General features: G+C 42.0%; 1 protein-coding gene across 1 annotated transcript; it reads left to right on the forward strand.

Annotated features, from left to right (window-relative positions):
• Nucleotides 1–1,732: 1,732 nt before the first annotated feature.
• LOC139435175 (fibrous sheath CABYR-binding protein-like) lies at nucleotides 1,733–14,221 on the forward strand. The gene is made up of 4 exons (XM_071205609.1): nucleotides 1,733–1,870; nucleotides 3,461–3,482; nucleotides 11,754–12,343; nucleotides 14,210–14,221. Exons 1-4 carry the CDS (start codon nucleotides 1,733–1,735, stop codon nucleotides 14,219–14,221), a joined length of 762 nt encoding a protein of 253 aa, XP_071061710.1.
• Nucleotides 14,222–17,755: the final 3,534 nt, after the last annotated feature.

Raw genomic sequence — 17,755 nt, forward strand, 5'->3', positions numbered from 1 at the left:
GGCTGTCCTCTGTCTCCTGCTATCTGACCGTGGCTGTCCTCTGTCTCCTGCTATCTGACCGTGGCTGTCCTCTGTCTCCTGCTATCTGTATATGTTGCGCAGTCTCCGCTCGCGCTGTTGCGTCAACGTGTTCTCCTGCGTGTTGGCCATGTGTTGCACTGGAACCAGACACCGCAAAGAGTTCAGCCGAGCACGTTCGAACTGCGCATGCGTGAGTGGCAATAACTCTCCTTACCAGCAGGCGGCGGTAGTGTGTATTCGTCATTCAAAACAGGCAACAACCGGAAAACAGAGAAGAAGAACAGACTCCGTGATATAAACACACAACAAATAGCTGTGCGTTAGCGTTGCTTTGTAACGCGTTACACTCAACTCTGTGCACCATGCAGTACTTGTATGACATAATATTCAGAAAACATGTGGACATGTTTTTACATTAAATCAAAATGGAACCGTTTTTTGCCAAGTTGGTTTACATACAAGGAATTTGCTTTGGTGTATCAGTGCACACATAGAACAATTGTAAGAAGAGGGGCCAAGAGTACAATTATCATATTTATACAACAAATAAATACTGTATGTGTGAATTATGACAAAATACTCGAACAAATGTAATACAACATTTGCAGATTCTCATAACAAAAGGTAGCCTTGAACAGAAATGTGCAAACTATACGGAGGGATGTGAAATATGTTAACATATTTAAAAAAAAAAAGGCTTAAGCTTTGATGGTTTAGCATGCATTTAGCTAAGCTTTGGAGCTTCAGAAGATAGCTACTAGCTTTTGAATGAAACATAATTAATAATATAGTAAGCCTAACAAATGAAAACTGTAACACCAGCACAGCCAACTTCTCTATCAAGGAGGTTAGTGGTTATGAGAGGGGGACAGATGTTATAAATATGCCTGTAAAATAGAAGTTAGCAAGCTAGCGAGTATGTTAGCATTTACCTGGCTGGCTATGTGTTACTCAGTGTGTTCTTAATATGAGACAAGAACAATACTTTGGTGCTCTGTGACGGAGCCGAGATGACAAGAGAAGTCCTTTGTGGATAACTGCTGCAACACAGACGCAGCGGGTGTCATTAAACAACAGAAACTAAATTGCTGTAGGGGAAATTGTTCATAACATTACAGCTATTTAGCAAATTGGCAAGATGGGGACATTGTCCTCTGTGCTCATTAAGATCTATTTTGTTATGTCTTTTTTGATTATCTTCAAACTAGCTTCACAATTCTTTATTTATTAAGTAATGTGTGTGTGTGTGTGTGTGTGTGTGTGTGTGTGTGTGTGTGTGTGTGTGTGTGTGTGTGTGTGTGTGTGTGTGTGTGTGTGTGTGTGTGTGTGTGTGTGTGTGTGTGTGTGTGTTTCTCTCTGTGTGTGTCTCTGTGTGTGTTTGGTGGCATATTTCCCATAACAACTATTTGGTTTTCAACATGTTTGTGGAGTGTGAAAGGCATGCTTGTGTGTGTACATGTGTATACTTTGGTCTGTTTATCTGTCATGTAGTCTGTGTCTCCTCTCCCTCTGGAGCTTTTATCGGCATTTGTGCATCAGAGCTTGTCTTTGAATGCCTCCTCGATGTACAAAGTGTGCAAATGTGTGTATGCTTAAAAGGGTACGCTAACCTTTTCAGAGCTACATTGTCTCGACGGGTTTTTAATTGTCCCTCGTCTATATACAGCACTTGACCTTCTCTGCTCCGTCTTAATGATTTGCTGCTCCTGCAATGGCCAGCTCATTTAGGAACATCAGCGAGGAGGAGGAGGAGGAGGAGGAGGAGGAGGAGGAGGAGGAGGAGGAGGAGGAGGAGGAGGAGGAGAGAGGACAGAAAGAGGAAGATACCGATTTGCTGCCGCTCAAACAGGCAGTTCATTTAGTCGCATAAGTGGGAAGGAGACATCAAACCTGTGGCAGTTTGAGCAAATATGTTTACTATGAGCGGGAATCTGATTATGTGTCTTGTAGAACCGCTTGGCTTTGGGGATGCATTTTCCTCCCACTCAGTGTCTTCTTGACGCGCACCATCAGAAAACACATTGACACGGGGAACTTTTGAGTGGTTGCACTTGACTTTGAGAGTCAACTTTGTACTTGAGGGAAAAGTGGATCCGGATATTAAAGCGCTTCTTCTGTGTCAGTGCAAGTCGTGATCAAGTGCTCTTTGATGCTTTATTTGATGTGGGACACTGAGGAAGTGTCCAAGTTCATACTCAGTTCGGCTACTCGATGTTTCCTCAGACAGCTTTCAAATATTAAAAGAAAATTACGTTGTGGCAATCAAAAGCTGAAGTCCTAGGATGATCCTACGGAGAATCATACATGCCTCAAAAATAGTGCGAAAATGAAATGAAATATTGAAATAGAAAATACAGTCCAGGTAAAAACATATAAGGCTAAATTAGGAGGAGAAAACAACACAACATGGCACTGGAAATCAAAACCTGATATGTCTGTATAATTAAGAGTATACACATGTACTTCTCTTGAGAGCATTTATCGTTTTGTATTGAACAGTAAATAATACCAGGTAAACACGAACATGAACTACAATGCTAAGCTAAAGCCTATACATAGCTCTTACATTACTGCTATAAATTGCAATAATAAACAACTTTGGACATTAATGCCTCACTAAAAGTTACAGTAAATGTGGTCTCTTTGCGATGATTCTGTTTAGTTTTGGTTTTGTTGTGTGCTTTTTTTGTGTTTTCTTCTGTCTCCCCCCTCCCTTCTGTTTTTCACTGCAGGGCTGGTGTGTGACAGGGTTAGGGTTAGGGACTCACCTCACCTCTTCAACCATAAAAGCCCGGTCCTCTTGCCACTTCCCTGCCAGATAATTCCGTTGTGTTCGACCCTCCTGTGTGTCTCGCTGCTCTCCTCTACCCTGTGATCTCGTCGCCTGGATTTTTGTCTCCTGTCCCTGAGGTCTCCGTGGCAGCCAGCTTCCTGCCTCCACTTTAACTGTGCCTCTGCTTAAAATAAACGTTTTTGACCACCTCTCTCTCTAAGTCTTTTGCTTTGGGGGTCCAATATATCGTGATGGCGAGATGAAGCCTTATGAAGCTTTGAAGCTTTCCAGCCAATTGGTTCCCAAAAGGGTTCATCTCACGAGGCTTCATCATGGGCTTCATTTGAACACAAACCCCCCTGTTGGTCAAAGTGTGTAAAACAGGCAGATTTGACATCTCAATGTGCTCTATCTCATACCGAGTTCCCAATAAGTAAAGCCTTAGTGTAAATGACCTTTAATATATTTAACCTTTTGTAAAGTTGGTTATATTCGTGTGCCGATGTTTTCCTGTGGTAACGTTTTAGTTTTGTACATTTATTTTGATAGTTATAAGATCCGGACTTTTATTTTGAAGGGACTTTTGCCGGAAGTGAATAGAGAACGAAGGAGTGTAAACAAGACGGAGAAATTAACATCAAATAATTCGTTACGTTGTGTTTTTAGCACCTGGCTGATAGGGGCACAGGTTTGTTATTACTTTAATTTATATGTGTATTGATATTATGTGGTGTTATTTCGTAGTGTTGCAGAGTTTTGAGTCCATGCTTTTGAATTAGCAAAACTGCTATTAGCCTACATGTGTTCTGCTCTGTTAGTTAGGGGGCAGTAGTGAGCTATAATTGCATTATTTAGTTTATATTAGAAATGTAACGTTTATAAATGCAAGAAATTGAGATGTTTTATCTGTGAGATGGTGGCTAATTATTGTGTTTTTCTTTATTTTCTTAGCTCTTACGTTGGTACTTGATACTTAATGTATACATGCAAGGGTGCACAATAAAAGGATACCATCAGTTTGAGAGTATGACCATTATTCAGCTACACTTAGAATAACTCTAAACATAAAATCATATTTTCATGTCAACAATATTGTATTTATTCCAGTTTAATGATTGTGATTGAAAAGCCTAAGGAGGCTGGTAAACATTGCAAAGAGGGATTTGTATTCCTTAATAATATTCATAAACGTAACCATGTTGTAGCCTGAGAAAGGCTAACCCATATCAAATATTTATTAACTACATTATCTCATTTAGCTGTAGCTTTTATAAACAACAAAAAAGACGTATTGTTCAGTCGTTGAACCAGAGACCCTGCGGTTGTGAGTCAACTGCTTTCTGAGCCACAGCATTTATTTATGCTTGTATTTATTTATACTTTTGACATGTTCTGACCTCTATATGCGTGAGGGTCTGAGCTGTCTTAATTCCATCGTGTCACCAGGCCCGGGTACATGAGGGGTAATATCGTTCTTATCATACATCCAGTCCTTACCCCAAGTGAAGGAGTTCAAGTATCTCGGGGTCTTGTTCTCGAGTGAGGGATCAATGGAGCGTGAGATGGGCCGGAGAATCGGAGCAGCGGGAGCGGTATTGCAATCGCTTTACCGCACCGTTGTGACGAAAAGGGAGCTGAGCCAGAAGGCAAAGCTCTCTGTCTACCGGGCCATTTTCGTTCCTACCCTCACCTATGGTCATGAAGGATGGGTCATGACCGAAAGAACGAGATCGCGGATACAAGCGGCCGAGATGGGTTTCCTCCGCCGGGTGGCTGGCGTCTCCCTTAGAGATAAGGTGAGAAGTTCGGTCATCAGGGAGGGACTCAGAGTTGAGCCGCTCCTCCTTCGCGTCGAAAGGAGCCAATTGAGGTGGTTCGGGCACCTAGTTAGGATGCCACCTGGGCGCCTCCCTAGGGAGGTGTTCCAGGCACGTCCAGCTGGGAAGAGACCAAGGGGTAGACCTAGGACCAGGTGGAGGGATTATATCTCTTCGCTGGCCTGGGAGCGCCTTGGGATCCCCCAGTCAGAGCTGGTTGATGTCGCCAGGGAAAAGAAAGTTTGGGGCTCTCTGCTGGAACTGCTACCCCCGCGACCCGACCACGGATAAGCGGGAGAAGATGGATGGATGGATGGATCATACATCCATGGGTATTATGAGCAATTCCTGAAGCAGTCACGTGGCTTCGACAGGCAGCGAGTCATCGTTTGTCATCGGTGACGTCACTGGCCCAAAACGATACAAGCTTCACAAAAAGCTTCGGGGATTACTCGACACACGCTCCGAAGCCTCAGCGCAATACGTAACATCACTACCAATATCTCTAGGCCGTAACACTCTTGTGATTTACATATAATAACATTTATTATATTTCCCTTTCAAACCACCCAACACATGGTTTACTCCTTGTTGCTCGAATAGGTTGATAAAACCAGTCGGAAATAATGACCGCGTAAATCTGTTGAAATCATATTACAGGAAATAATTCATTGGATTATAAATAAAATAAAATATGTAAACTCTATATTGTTGCTTCTATAGCTCCATGTCATGAAGCAGCATTTGAAGCAGTTTTTATTAAATCCATCGTTTGCAAAACCTTCATTTTATCAGATAATGTTACACATTATTGACATTTCGATTGACAGCTTTGCAGAGCACTGATAATAATCTCGATGAGTGTTATTTGAGCCCTTCCTCTCCGAACAAATGTAACCCATTACCTCAGGCCTTCTCAGATTAGAAAAGGCTCATCCTAATTGAAAAGTACATGTGATGGACAGCGGCACCTTGATAACCTTTAGTGACGTATATAAATACACACTATCCCCTGATGATTAGATTGAGTTCAGGGTAGATTGTGCTGTCGATTTTTGACATTATCTAGGATCAGTATTTGTGGTTTAGTCTCTCATTCTTTTCTTATCTGAAAAGGCCTTTTATCTTGAATACTTAACGTTCATGTTTGCACAGAAGATTGCATTTCTTCTGTGACTGGATCAATTTAACACATGGCTATATAAAGTGACTGTATTGTAAGAATTAAGCTCATATTGGAAATCTCTGCACAATGTACGTGTTGTGCTTATATTATCTGCCAACAGGGGCGGCGCCAGGCGGTAGCTTGCAGTTGCTACAGCAACACCAATAATTGGCCAAGCAACTGCTATAAGCAACCCCAAGAAATGTATGTTTTTTTTTTATATATGTGAAATTCATACTTTGATTGATGATGATTGATTGAAATGATTGATTCGAAAATGATATGCTACAGTACAGTACAAGTAGCCTACTTCTGGGGCTGAAGTCGAATAGTCCATTTAGCTTAGGAACCTTCCTAACGGAGTGAAACGACCCGGAAGTCCCTCAGTGGCAGCCGTGATAAGTGCCGTTCCAATTCTCTAGATCAGGGGTCTCCAACCTTTATCTAACCGGGAGCTACTTTTGAAAAAAGAAAGTGGCCAAGAGCTACTCATGTTATTTTATATAGATTTCAGTGCACATATCACATTCGTGACTCAAGAGCAGAAACATTAACATTAACATTAACATGAATAAACTTGACTTTCTCATGAAGAGAAAAAAAGACAAATAATCACCATGCAATACTGAGTTCTGCTTTAACATCAATAACTACAGTAAACAGTTATACAGATAAGAGTGCACAATTCCTAATTGTAATAATAACATTTCTAGCTCTATAGTTTAAATTATTTCAAGCATTTCACAAATTAGTTTCACATGTAAAAGGGGAATATGGCTTGTGCTTTTCTCAACTTGCATCAAGCAAATATATGTCTTCAAACATTCAGTCTGTCACTGCATTGTTGTCTTTGTAGCGTAGCTTTTAATTGTTGTACCTTCTCAACGCGAAGGCAACTGCCGACGGGATACTCCTTTGAAACGTTTTCGTGAAGTTTTGTGAAGTGCCGCTCCACATTTCCCTTCTTCCCCACCGCAACACTCGAGCCACAAATTAAACACACACACTTGTCTTTGATGCTCGTAAATAGAAATGCATGTTCCCACTCGTCATGAAAGTAGTATATTTTAAATGTCTTCTTTGACGGACCTTCCTCAGTTGTCATGACTGCATCTCTTTTTCTCTATCTTTCTTACTCTCAAAATATACTACATAAATAAATATGTCTCAACATGTCAACTGCACTTTAGCGCCCTCTGGTGAGCTACTTGGAAAACCTCCGCGAGCTACTGGTAGCTCGCGATCGACGTGTTGGCGACCCCTGCTCTAGATGATAGGAAAGGAGGTTTCAAACTTCCTTTATAACCTCCTTTAGCTTAGGAACCACTGGACCTCCCTAACCGACAGGAGAGGAGAAAATGCTGCCCCACAATGCCTTGCAGCCGCAGCATTTGCCGTCACACAACAGTCGGCCGTTCACGGAAACAACCGATTATGACGGAGAAATTATATCATGAAAGTTACGGTGCTTATTAAGCTTTTTAAAACATAGGTGGTAAGTTGCCAAAGTGCTTTGTTCTGAACGTTCATCAGTAGTATAATCATAATCAATAATTCTATTATATGGCTCTGGTGAAGGTGCAGTCGGATTCTCTAAAGTACCACAGTCTCTTCTCCTAACCACTATCCCTTAACCCCGTGACGTTTCACTCAGAGGTCAAGGAATAGACGATAGGGTTAGACGATAGGAGCTGATTTTTGGATTATCCAACCGCAACCTGGGTGTTTCATTGAAGCTCGGCTCCGTGTGTGGCACGAGTGAGAGAGAGAGAGAGCGAGAGAGAGAGAGAGAGAGCGAGAGAGAGAGAGAGAGAGAGAGAGAGCGAGAGAGAGAGAGAGAGAGAGAGAGAGAGAGAGAGAGAATGTTGTTGTGCTAACGGATATTAGAAGCTGTTTCTACAACTAAGCAGCGACGTGCAGACAGGGGAGGCAGAGCTTCACCTGTCATACTCCAATGTAACGGAAAAACAACTAAAGAAAAACTAAATAGTAATAATAATAAAATGTCTCCACTGATCTGTGTTGTAAATGTGATTTCTGTTTGATTCCAATCGATTTTTATAGTTAAAATCAGCAAATTGGCCGAGCTCTGCTACAACTACGGGTAGCGATGAGAAGAGAGGCAGGGACGAGCTCTGCCTCCCGTAAGCCCACAGTAACTGGCTGGAGCGTGGGCACTAATTTAACGCGGGCACTTATTTTGTGAGCGCGCTCCAGCCAGTCACTGTGGGGTAAGGGGGGCACAGATGAGATCTGCCTCACCTCAGAATGCGTCACCCCACAGAAACTGTCTGGAAAGCGGGCCCTCAGCGCATGCCTGCTCCATCTCACTGTATGCCACCAATGTAATGTTTGTAGATCCCTTTATTACTTTTATCCTCGCCATCCATAGTCTCTAAATAACTTATTTCACGTATATGATAATTAGGCCCGCTGGTCTCATCGTACAACGGCAATGAACAAAGCACCAGGGGAGGCAGCCATAACCTCTGCCGCACTGAAGGGGGCGCACGTGAGCCCACAGGTCCTTGTTGCTACTGTTATTCTACGCAGAGACGGTAGACGCGAACAACAAACTAGACTTTTGAAACTACAGGAAGATAAGGAGGACTTTCACAAAACAGTAATAGAGATTGTTGTCCAGAAGGAGAGCATAGACTTCATCTTCAAGTCAAGGTAAGACCACAATTGTAATGAAAATGGGATCTTACTAAGAAAGAACAATCCAATATTTAGATGTTGGGTATCCTTTTGTTGAACGGTCTGTTTAAAATGAATCGAAGCATCAGACTAAAAAAGCTTTTGAAAATAACCGAATATTTCGATTAAGGTCAAAATATAATATTTGTAAATCTGACCCTGAAAGAGTCAGTGCCTCACCAGCCATGAACCTCACCGCACGCCACTGCAACTAAGTGAAAGGAAAGTCGTCTCCTGTCAGATAACGTCAGCTCAGTGAGGTAAAGGACTCTCTCAGTGTTTCGAAAGTCATGGGTCTCAAAACTGTTTGATCACCATTTATGTAAACAAGTATTTCCGAGGCACATATGATCATTATAGTTAGGCTATAAAACAATAAGAGAATAACTGAAAAAGAGGTATGAAATACTATATGACAGTAAAACAAGAATACAGTTTAAAAGTGGAGTGATTTGTAAAATATCCATAAAGAAATCTGTGTTCAGTTCTGTTTCATATGGGTGTTGAGAGATGTATCCATAGATCTGCACCAGATTTATACTTTTAACTTCAATAATTAAAAACAAAAAATCTTCACGGGGGAGCATGCACCCGAACCCCCCTAGTCGGCTGGTCCGCCCCCCACTTATAAAAAATAGCACTTTATCCTTCCTATATGCCGTGAGCTGATGGGGGGAGTGTTACAGGAGAACATTTCACTGTAGCCCATAGTTACATTAATGGGAAACCCTACATGTTTGAGCAACCTCTATGAAGCGGCAAGCTGCCCCACAGCACCCCCAACAGAACATCTCTGGCGCCGCCCACGTCTGCCAATGAAGGTTCTAGTTTTGTCTCGCTACAAACCTGCAAATGTTTCCTGTTATAATTAGGATATTTCTCTAAGCAAACCCGAGCTAACGCAAAGCTGGAAGATGTATCCAGAAGCATACCAGTCGTGATTGGTCAACCCCTTATAGAGATGTCCCGCCCCCTTAGCATATCACGTGCAATGTGTTGGAGCGTTAGCCAATAGCAGCGCAAGTGTTACATAGGATGTCACGATGTTCCAGAAGTCCAATCCAATCCACTTTATTTATATAGCACAGTTTAAAAACAGAGGGTTTGCCAAAGTGCTTCACAATGAACATAACATTATAATAAAATATAATATTACACGAATAGATAAAAAAAGCACACATAAGAATAAATACAAGGCACACAAAGGCTATGGACAGACAGTGAAAGCATACAAATAGGTATGACATAGCTCAGACTGACTGGTAAGCGAGGGAAAATAGGTGGGTTTTTAGGCGGGACTTAAAAGCTTCAAGAGTGGGCGACAATTTAACATGAGGTTAAATGGGTTTAGAAGTAGACAAAGGAGTCCAATTGAGGCGTTTTCAGGCAGGGGATACTCTCTGTGGAGGGAACACAGGGATGTTAGCCTTTGCAGACCATTTACATGCACTATGTAAGACCCTAAAGGGATGGGAAACCCCAAAACGCATAATAGGGCCTCATAAACCATAACCATTACTTTCATCCGTACTTTTACCATTCTTTGTACTCATGTTAGTATTATTTTATCCAATGGTTTTCAGGCCTTCTCTTAAAGAAGGAGAAAGAAAGTGAAACATTAATGATCCATATTCAGTGGCTCCTCATGGGCGATCATCACAACTCGTGGCTCTGGCTTACTTACTATTCAGCTTCTCACAAAAGGAAGAGACTTTAAGGACCCATTAAAGCATCAGCTGAATATAAATCAGGGACGGTTGTTTTGATCCGAAGGACCTCATTGTATCTTGAGTGGATAGACTTTCCATGTCGACCACGTTTGGGGATTGAACCCGTAACCCAGCTTTCAACGCATGTCTTATATTTTAGTTATGCGGCTTCACATCACACACACACACACACACACACACACACACACACACACACACACACACACACACACACACACACACACACACACACACACACACACACACACACACACACACACACACACACACACACACACACACACACATAATCCAGCAAACACCCATCGCTGTAGGATATTAAGATATCCAAACAGATTAACAGCAACAAATCCCACTTAATTACATGCTGAAAGAAGGAGGTTATCACAAAGGAGGCTCTTTATGTTCGCTGACAAAGGAAGAAGAGGTACACTCTGCATTTCAATGAAAGCTCACAGGTATTGGAATGCTTATTGAAATGCAGCCTTTGATCCGGGGAACAGACATGTGCGACCTGAGGAAGCGTCCCAGCATCTGATGAATATGAAATGAGTTATCATTTGTACAATATGATGGATGCTTTGATTCAAAGTGCCCTTAAACATAAGTGGAAGGTGCCCCTGTAATACATAAAAGCAACATAACTGCAGAGGTAAGCCTTGACCTGAACCCTCAGATTAAATTGAAGCAACGTCTAATATCGAAACGTTTACTGTAGGAAATAGAAGCAGGATGGTATTCAGTATATCTGTGTGTTAAGGGTAAAAAGATCATTTACCAGTTAAGCCTGTTTTTCAGGAGGCTTGAAAATGACATTCCCAGAACAAATGATTATAACTTCACTTCTAAAAGGCATACATTAATAATCTTTTCTCTCAAAGCAATGATACACCTGTGAGTTGGATGTAGAAACGTCAGAATCAATATAGATGTTTTTATTTTAAAGTAAATTCAGATTGAACATAGTAAAACAATGTAATGATAGTGTCTGTCTAAAAGAAAAACATTACTTATAGTGAAAACCGCCCTTGAATGATGGGATCGGAGACTAAAAGCTTTAGGAATCCAAACTATAACATATAATAAGTACCATGTATCAAGATTGATGCAAAACAAGTGAAAAAAACCACCTCTGGGTACATTTGGGTGCCGTATCCCTGTAACCCATTGGTCGATTTTGGTGATTGACACCTCTTTTGAGCCGTTAGAGCCAATAGAATCGAGGGAAAGTTCCTAAATCCATCTAAACATTACCATTGAGGAGTGAGAGGGATTCGTACGTAGGTTGCCCAAAACTGGCGGGGGCAATTGGGCTTAAGAGGATAAAGGGATTTAACCCTGTAAGGCCCCCGGTTGTTATTTTACAACATTACTTTAAGCTATCCTAAAACCTCTCACTTTCTCACTTTCGCGCGCTAAATGCGCCTCCCTTACTGGCTCTCAAGTTATATTTGTGCCTTGCTCACATTTGACTCATTGACACAATGAGCAGGCGACCGATTAGGCGATTTTCTGTACGAGGAGCTCTGGACACATTTTTGAACCAGATGAAGAGGAGATTGAACCAGATGAAGAGGAGATTGAACCAGATGAAGAGGAGATTGAGGAAGATGTCTCAGAAATGGAAGACAACAGTGATCCAGACTATGAGCCTACAACAGACCAGGAAGAGGCCCCTGAGGGAGAGGCCCCTGAGGGAGAGGCCCCTGAGATAGAAGCCCCTGATATAGAAGCCCCTGAGGGAGAGGCCCCTGAGGGAGAGGCCCCTGAGATAGAGGCCCCTGAGATAGAGGCCCCTGAGGGAGAGCCCCCTGAGGGAGAGGCCCCTGAGGGAGAGGCCCCTGAGATAGAAGCCCCTGATATAGAAGCCCCTGAGGGAGAGGCCCCTGAGGGAGAGGCCCCTGAGATAGAAGCCCCTGATATAGAAGCCCCTGAGGGAGAGGCCCCTGCGGGAGAGGCCCCTGAGATAGAGGCCCCTGAGATAGAGGCCCCTGAGGGAGAGCCCCCTGAGGGAGAGGCCCCTGAGGGAGAGGCCCCTGAGGGAGAGGCCCCTGAGATAGAAGCCCCTGATATAGAAGCCCCTGAGGGAGAGGCCCCTGAGGGAGAGGCCCCTGAGGGAGAGGCCCCTGAGATAGAGGCCCCTGAGATAGAGGCCCCTGAGGGAGAGCCCCCTGAGGGAGAGGCCCCTGAGGGAGAGGCCCCTGAGATAGAAGCCCCTGAGGGAGAGGCCCCTGAGGGAGAGGCCCCTGAGATAGAAGCCCCTGAGGGAGAGGCCCCTGAGATAGAAGCCCCTGAGGGAGAGGAGCCTGAGGTGACATTCCACAATTTTGCATTGTCAACTATGTGCCTGAACACACGTGAACACACACACACACATGTTCTGTTATGGTATATTTCTCTTTCAATAAATGTCCATTGAAGAAAACAGTATCAGTGTCTTATTTTATATTCATCACAGTGAATGCTGAATTTTATGGGCCCACCGGTGGGTCCGGACCATGACATGAAACACTGGCTTGCTTGTATCAAAACAATCACCCCTGGGGGGTATACTGCGAAGCAGGATTTTCGCTTAGCCGGCTAAATTCAGGGAAAACTCCGGCTTTCCGGTCATCCGAAGCTGGTTCTCTTTTTAGCAGGCTAGATCTCCATGGTAATATATGCTAAGCAGCTAACCTGGTCTGGACCAGGTTAGGTTGCAGGCTAAGAGCTCAACTCAGTGAAAGCACTGCCTGCTGACCAATCAGAGCTCAGTGTGCGGAGTTTAAAGCGATCAAGTCATATTACAGGAGAAAGGAAATACAGAAAAACTGCCGTCGCAGGAAAGACGGCCGGCAAAAATCACCGACTGTGTGAACGTGAACATTAATAAAATATCACCTCCCATCTTCAGAGCAATCTGACTATTATAACATTAGCGTTAAGAAAGCTTACTTAAATATCGGCCACAACATAAGTAACCGGATCAGAGTACATTAAGTACAGTCCGCGGCATATCACTTCATAATGTATCACATATCTCCTTATCTGAGTCAGCTGAGCCGTATCTGGCCGTGCAACACTCACAGCGTCACAGACTGGATGCAGAAGTATTATTTTAAGCAACACATAAGTTGACGAAACACTCGAGACAAATGTAATTGAAGTCAGATCGTGTTTTAGACGGGGCAGTGATATCATAAACCTGTTAATGTACGCATTCAAACACGTTTTCTTTTCCAGCTGTAGTTCACCTTGCAGGTGCAGCTCTGAGGCTTTGATCCTGATAAAGTGTTTAAGTCATGGATGTTTAAAGTTTAACTTCTTCATTTTTGACTAGTATTAAAGTTCACTTTTCATTCAGGAAGTATGACGCTGCGCTGTCAGTACGCTTCTCCATGTTTGTGATTGGTCGAATGCTCCAGATACCACCCCTTTCATGTGAACGCGCACCTAACTAGATAGGACACGGCTGGCTTGAGCGATCCACTTGATAACCAGCGTCGTAGTACAGTTTAGCGAGAGCGCGTATGTTTTGGATTAGGCCAACCGGCTAACTCCAACATATCCAGGTTAGGTTGAACCAGCTTCGTAGTATAGGCCCCTGGTGTCATTCTGTCTGTCATCCCTTGATTCTACTTGCTTTGACTGTTCAAATGAGATGTCAACCATCAAAATTGGATAAGGGGTTCCAGAGATATCACTGTGCAAAACACACCGGTCAATTTTGACCGAAAATAGCATGGGGAAGGGGGGCAAGACCTAACGCAAGAGAAGGGTTAGAGCACCCTCTGGCCAAACACTCACACAACTTCCAAATCTTCAAACGTGCAACACCTCTTTGTTTTATTGGACTGGATTATTTGTTTGTTTATTTATCTGTTTATGTATTTGTTGTTCTATGTATTTTTTTTTTTTTTCAATAACAAATGTATTTCTTAAATTAATATATATGTTAGTAATTTAGATTTTGGGAGAAAGGGTGGGTTTAAATATGTGTAAACGTCTTCCCACCCCTTTTCAGACGTGCAATTAAGTCGATTATTTGTATATTTGTTTATACATAATTTAAAATTAAAAAGTAATATTTTTGTATATCAATTTGACACTGATTAATTTTGTATTATATAATAATTCTCATGTTACATTTTCGTATTATTGTTTTACACATTTGAAATAAATATAAATCACTTCAAATCAAAACGTGTCGGATTCAATTAAGTAAAATACCTTAAACATTTGTTTTGACAGACTTTATGCCTGCACAAAAAAGTAATGTCATTAAGTGGAAGTAAAGGCACGCGCACACACACACACACACACACACACACACACACACACACACACACACACCCCCCCCCCCCTGGCCTTTGTTAGGAATGTTAAGCAGTGATTATTATCCAGTAATGATATGCGCACATCTGGCTTAGCACTTTAAAGCCGTGTCCCGTAGCTGCTGTTATCAACCGCCTGCACACCTGGCTAAAGCACATCATTACATCACACCCCACTTCTCATTTGCCACGAGATTCAACGTTTTTAAGATGATAAAATCAAGGGTAATAATGCAAGTACTCTGATTGTATCATTATGACTGCATTTTGACTTGTTTTATCTTATGTAAATGAAGCCATCTTGGAATGAAAGTTAATGGGGAACATTTAAACCAAGTGTATATTCAATATTTCGAGCAAACCCCATCAAATAATGACAATTTGATGATTTAAATCAACTGCTATTAAGTGGTATTGTATTTTTTTCACAAAATATACTACCTTTTGACTATGTTTTTACTTTTCTTTGCTGTTGTGATAATGGACCAGTCATGGAATAAAATGTATAATATAAGAAAATGAAGGATGTTTATATTGAACGTGGAAAAAACCATCACATAATGTGTAATGGACAATTCATTCATTGAGCATAGAGTACACACTTCTATGTCTTGTTCATTTCATTTAGTTTTTTCCTGTAATATCTTATATCTTTGTTGGGAAAATACTGAATGTTGCTTCTGTATCAGAGTAGTAAACAGAGGCCTGTGTACGTAGCCGGATGTATGACTACATGGAAGACGCTCATGAGACGCTGTGTTGAAGTTATGATAGCTATGTTCCTAAGACTGGCATGGTGACACAGCATCTAGAGCAGTGGTGTCAAACTCAATCTCATCACGGGCCACATCAGCATTATGGTTGAACTCAAAGGGCCGGTTGTATTTTTAAGACTATATAAAAATACATATACAAATAGTTAATATAAAATAATGTTTTATATTACATGATTGCCTCTGCATTGGATTATTATCGAATAGGGTAATAACTTCATAATTAACTACGTCTGAAAGCAGAAGTCTAGGGCAAATAATTGCAAGTCTCTTCAGTGAGAATGTCACAAAATGATTTAAAAAGAAAAGCCAAATTCTGGAAAAACAAAAAGTGAAATTTTGGAAGAAAAAAAAGTAACATTTAGAAAAAAAATAACATTTAAATGAAAATCTACTTCTGAGAAAAAGACAAATTCTAAGAAAAACGGCATATTTTGAATAAAAAAAGTCAAATTCTGAGAAAAGAAATCTAATTTGAGATGCATTGTGGGACATGTAGTTTATGGGCAATGTGCTTCTGTAAAGTAGCATGTAACCTTATAATAAACATATTATATTCTTTGCAAGCTCTTATGGGGCCACATAAAATGAAGTCGCGAGCCGGATTTGGCACCCGGGCCTTGAGTTTGACACCCCTGATCTAGAGGGATAGACATATGACTGTCTTGTGTATTGCTTCTGCCCTTTCATTGTTAAACATGTCAACAAGACGCCCTGCCATCGTTAATATCCTTCTTGCCTGTTTTACGTTACTATGGATACTAGTCTGTCTTTCCGATTTACACCTGCTCCATACTAGGCGTAAAAGTCACCCCCGGGAGCAACGCATACAGGGCTTAAGTCTAAGTGGTGCACTAGTCATAACTTTAGTCTGGTCTTAACCTTCGGTTCTACGTCGGACGTAGAGTTACGCCCAGCTTACGCCCAGCTGGTACACTCCACTCCTGATGACTACTTCCATTCTAACAAGGATAATAAATACATGTACCCTGATATTGAAGACCAAGCCGGTGACGAGTGATATTTTTCTAACAATTGTATTATATACAGAAGCATGCACGTCAGATCTGACAACACGTAATGAGCAACAGCCCCACTGTGAGCCATTATTTTTCATTTTAAAAAACCTCCCAACACAGCAGTCAATCAATCAATCAATCAATGTTTATTTATATAGCCCAATATCACAAATGATACATTTGTCTCAGTGGTCTTCACAGTGTGTACAGAATATCAGTATGACAATACGACACCCTCTGTCCTTAGACCCTCACATCGTACAAGGGAAAAACTTCCAAAGAAAACCCAGTTTAAAGGGAAAAATGGGAGAAACCTCAGGGAGAGCAGCAGAGGAGGGATCCCTCTCCCAGGACGGACAGACGTGCAATAGATGCCGTGTGTAAATTGAAAAGATAATACATTTGCAACATAGGTAGTCCAAATGTTTGGAAATGCATGTGTGTATAATAGGAAGATGAATCCACGAGGATATCCATCCAGGACCGATGATCCAGGACCACAGCCACGACTCAAGATCCAGCGCTCGCGATCCAGGACACAGGACCGCAGGATCATCCATGACTCCGGATCCCAGCGTATATTAGAGCAGTGAAATTTGGCAGCAAGGTTGTGTGACTAAGTCGCTGCTAAAAGTTCACGGCCGACACTTCAGGTGATGAGCAGATGGAGTATTGTGTCCAAGAAAACGTCCTCTCCTTCCTCCAGAGGCTGCCGGAGAACTGGCTGTTAACGACGGCGTGGAAATAACTTGGAGTTAATCGTGCCAAGATGTAAGTTGCTGCCGCCAACAACTTTCAGTGCTTGGCATCGATTCTCATCTTTTTTTTTTAATACAGACACTTTAAATACCTGTGGGACTCTTTTGGCAAGGTCGTGCCATAACGTTATTTGCATAAATGTCTCGCTGAATAAATGAGAAACCCCGGTGGCTGCAGCTTGTGTTTCCAAGGCTTTGCTAACGCGGTGTAGTCATGCAGAATCGAGTCAGTGGAGCATTGTGTGGCTGAAACCGTAATATAAAGTGAACGTCTTGACTCCAGCCAGCCAGTCAACAGGCTGTCGAGAGGCCACTTTCACTGTGTGATCAGAAGAGGACTCTCCACTGCTTCTGTTTGAAACTGGAAATAAAAAAGCATGAACACAAAACCACACAGAGCTTTCATTAACCAGGAGGAACATGAGAGCATGTGGCGTTGCTAAGATACCGTGTTGAGAGGTGAGGACCAGCTGACACCTGATGCAGGTTTTAGCAAATAATCTTAGATATATTCACTTTAGATTATTTATTCTGACTCGTAAAAAGACTGATGCTGGGCTACAACTAAAGACACATGTTCAGTTAATATTAGTATGTAGTGTCTCTACTTTAAAGAGTCCTCTCCTGCTGATGTTCAGGTGTATATCAGTATGTAGTGTCTCTACTTTAAAGAGTCCTCTCCTGCT

The sequence above is a fragment of the Pseudochaenichthys georgianus genome, chromosome 15 (assembly GCF_902827115.2).
Source record: "Pseudochaenichthys georgianus chromosome 15, fPseGeo1.2, whole genome shotgun sequence".
NCBI lineage: Eukaryota > Metazoa > Chordata > Actinopteri > Perciformes > Channichthyidae > Pseudochaenichthys > Pseudochaenichthys georgianus.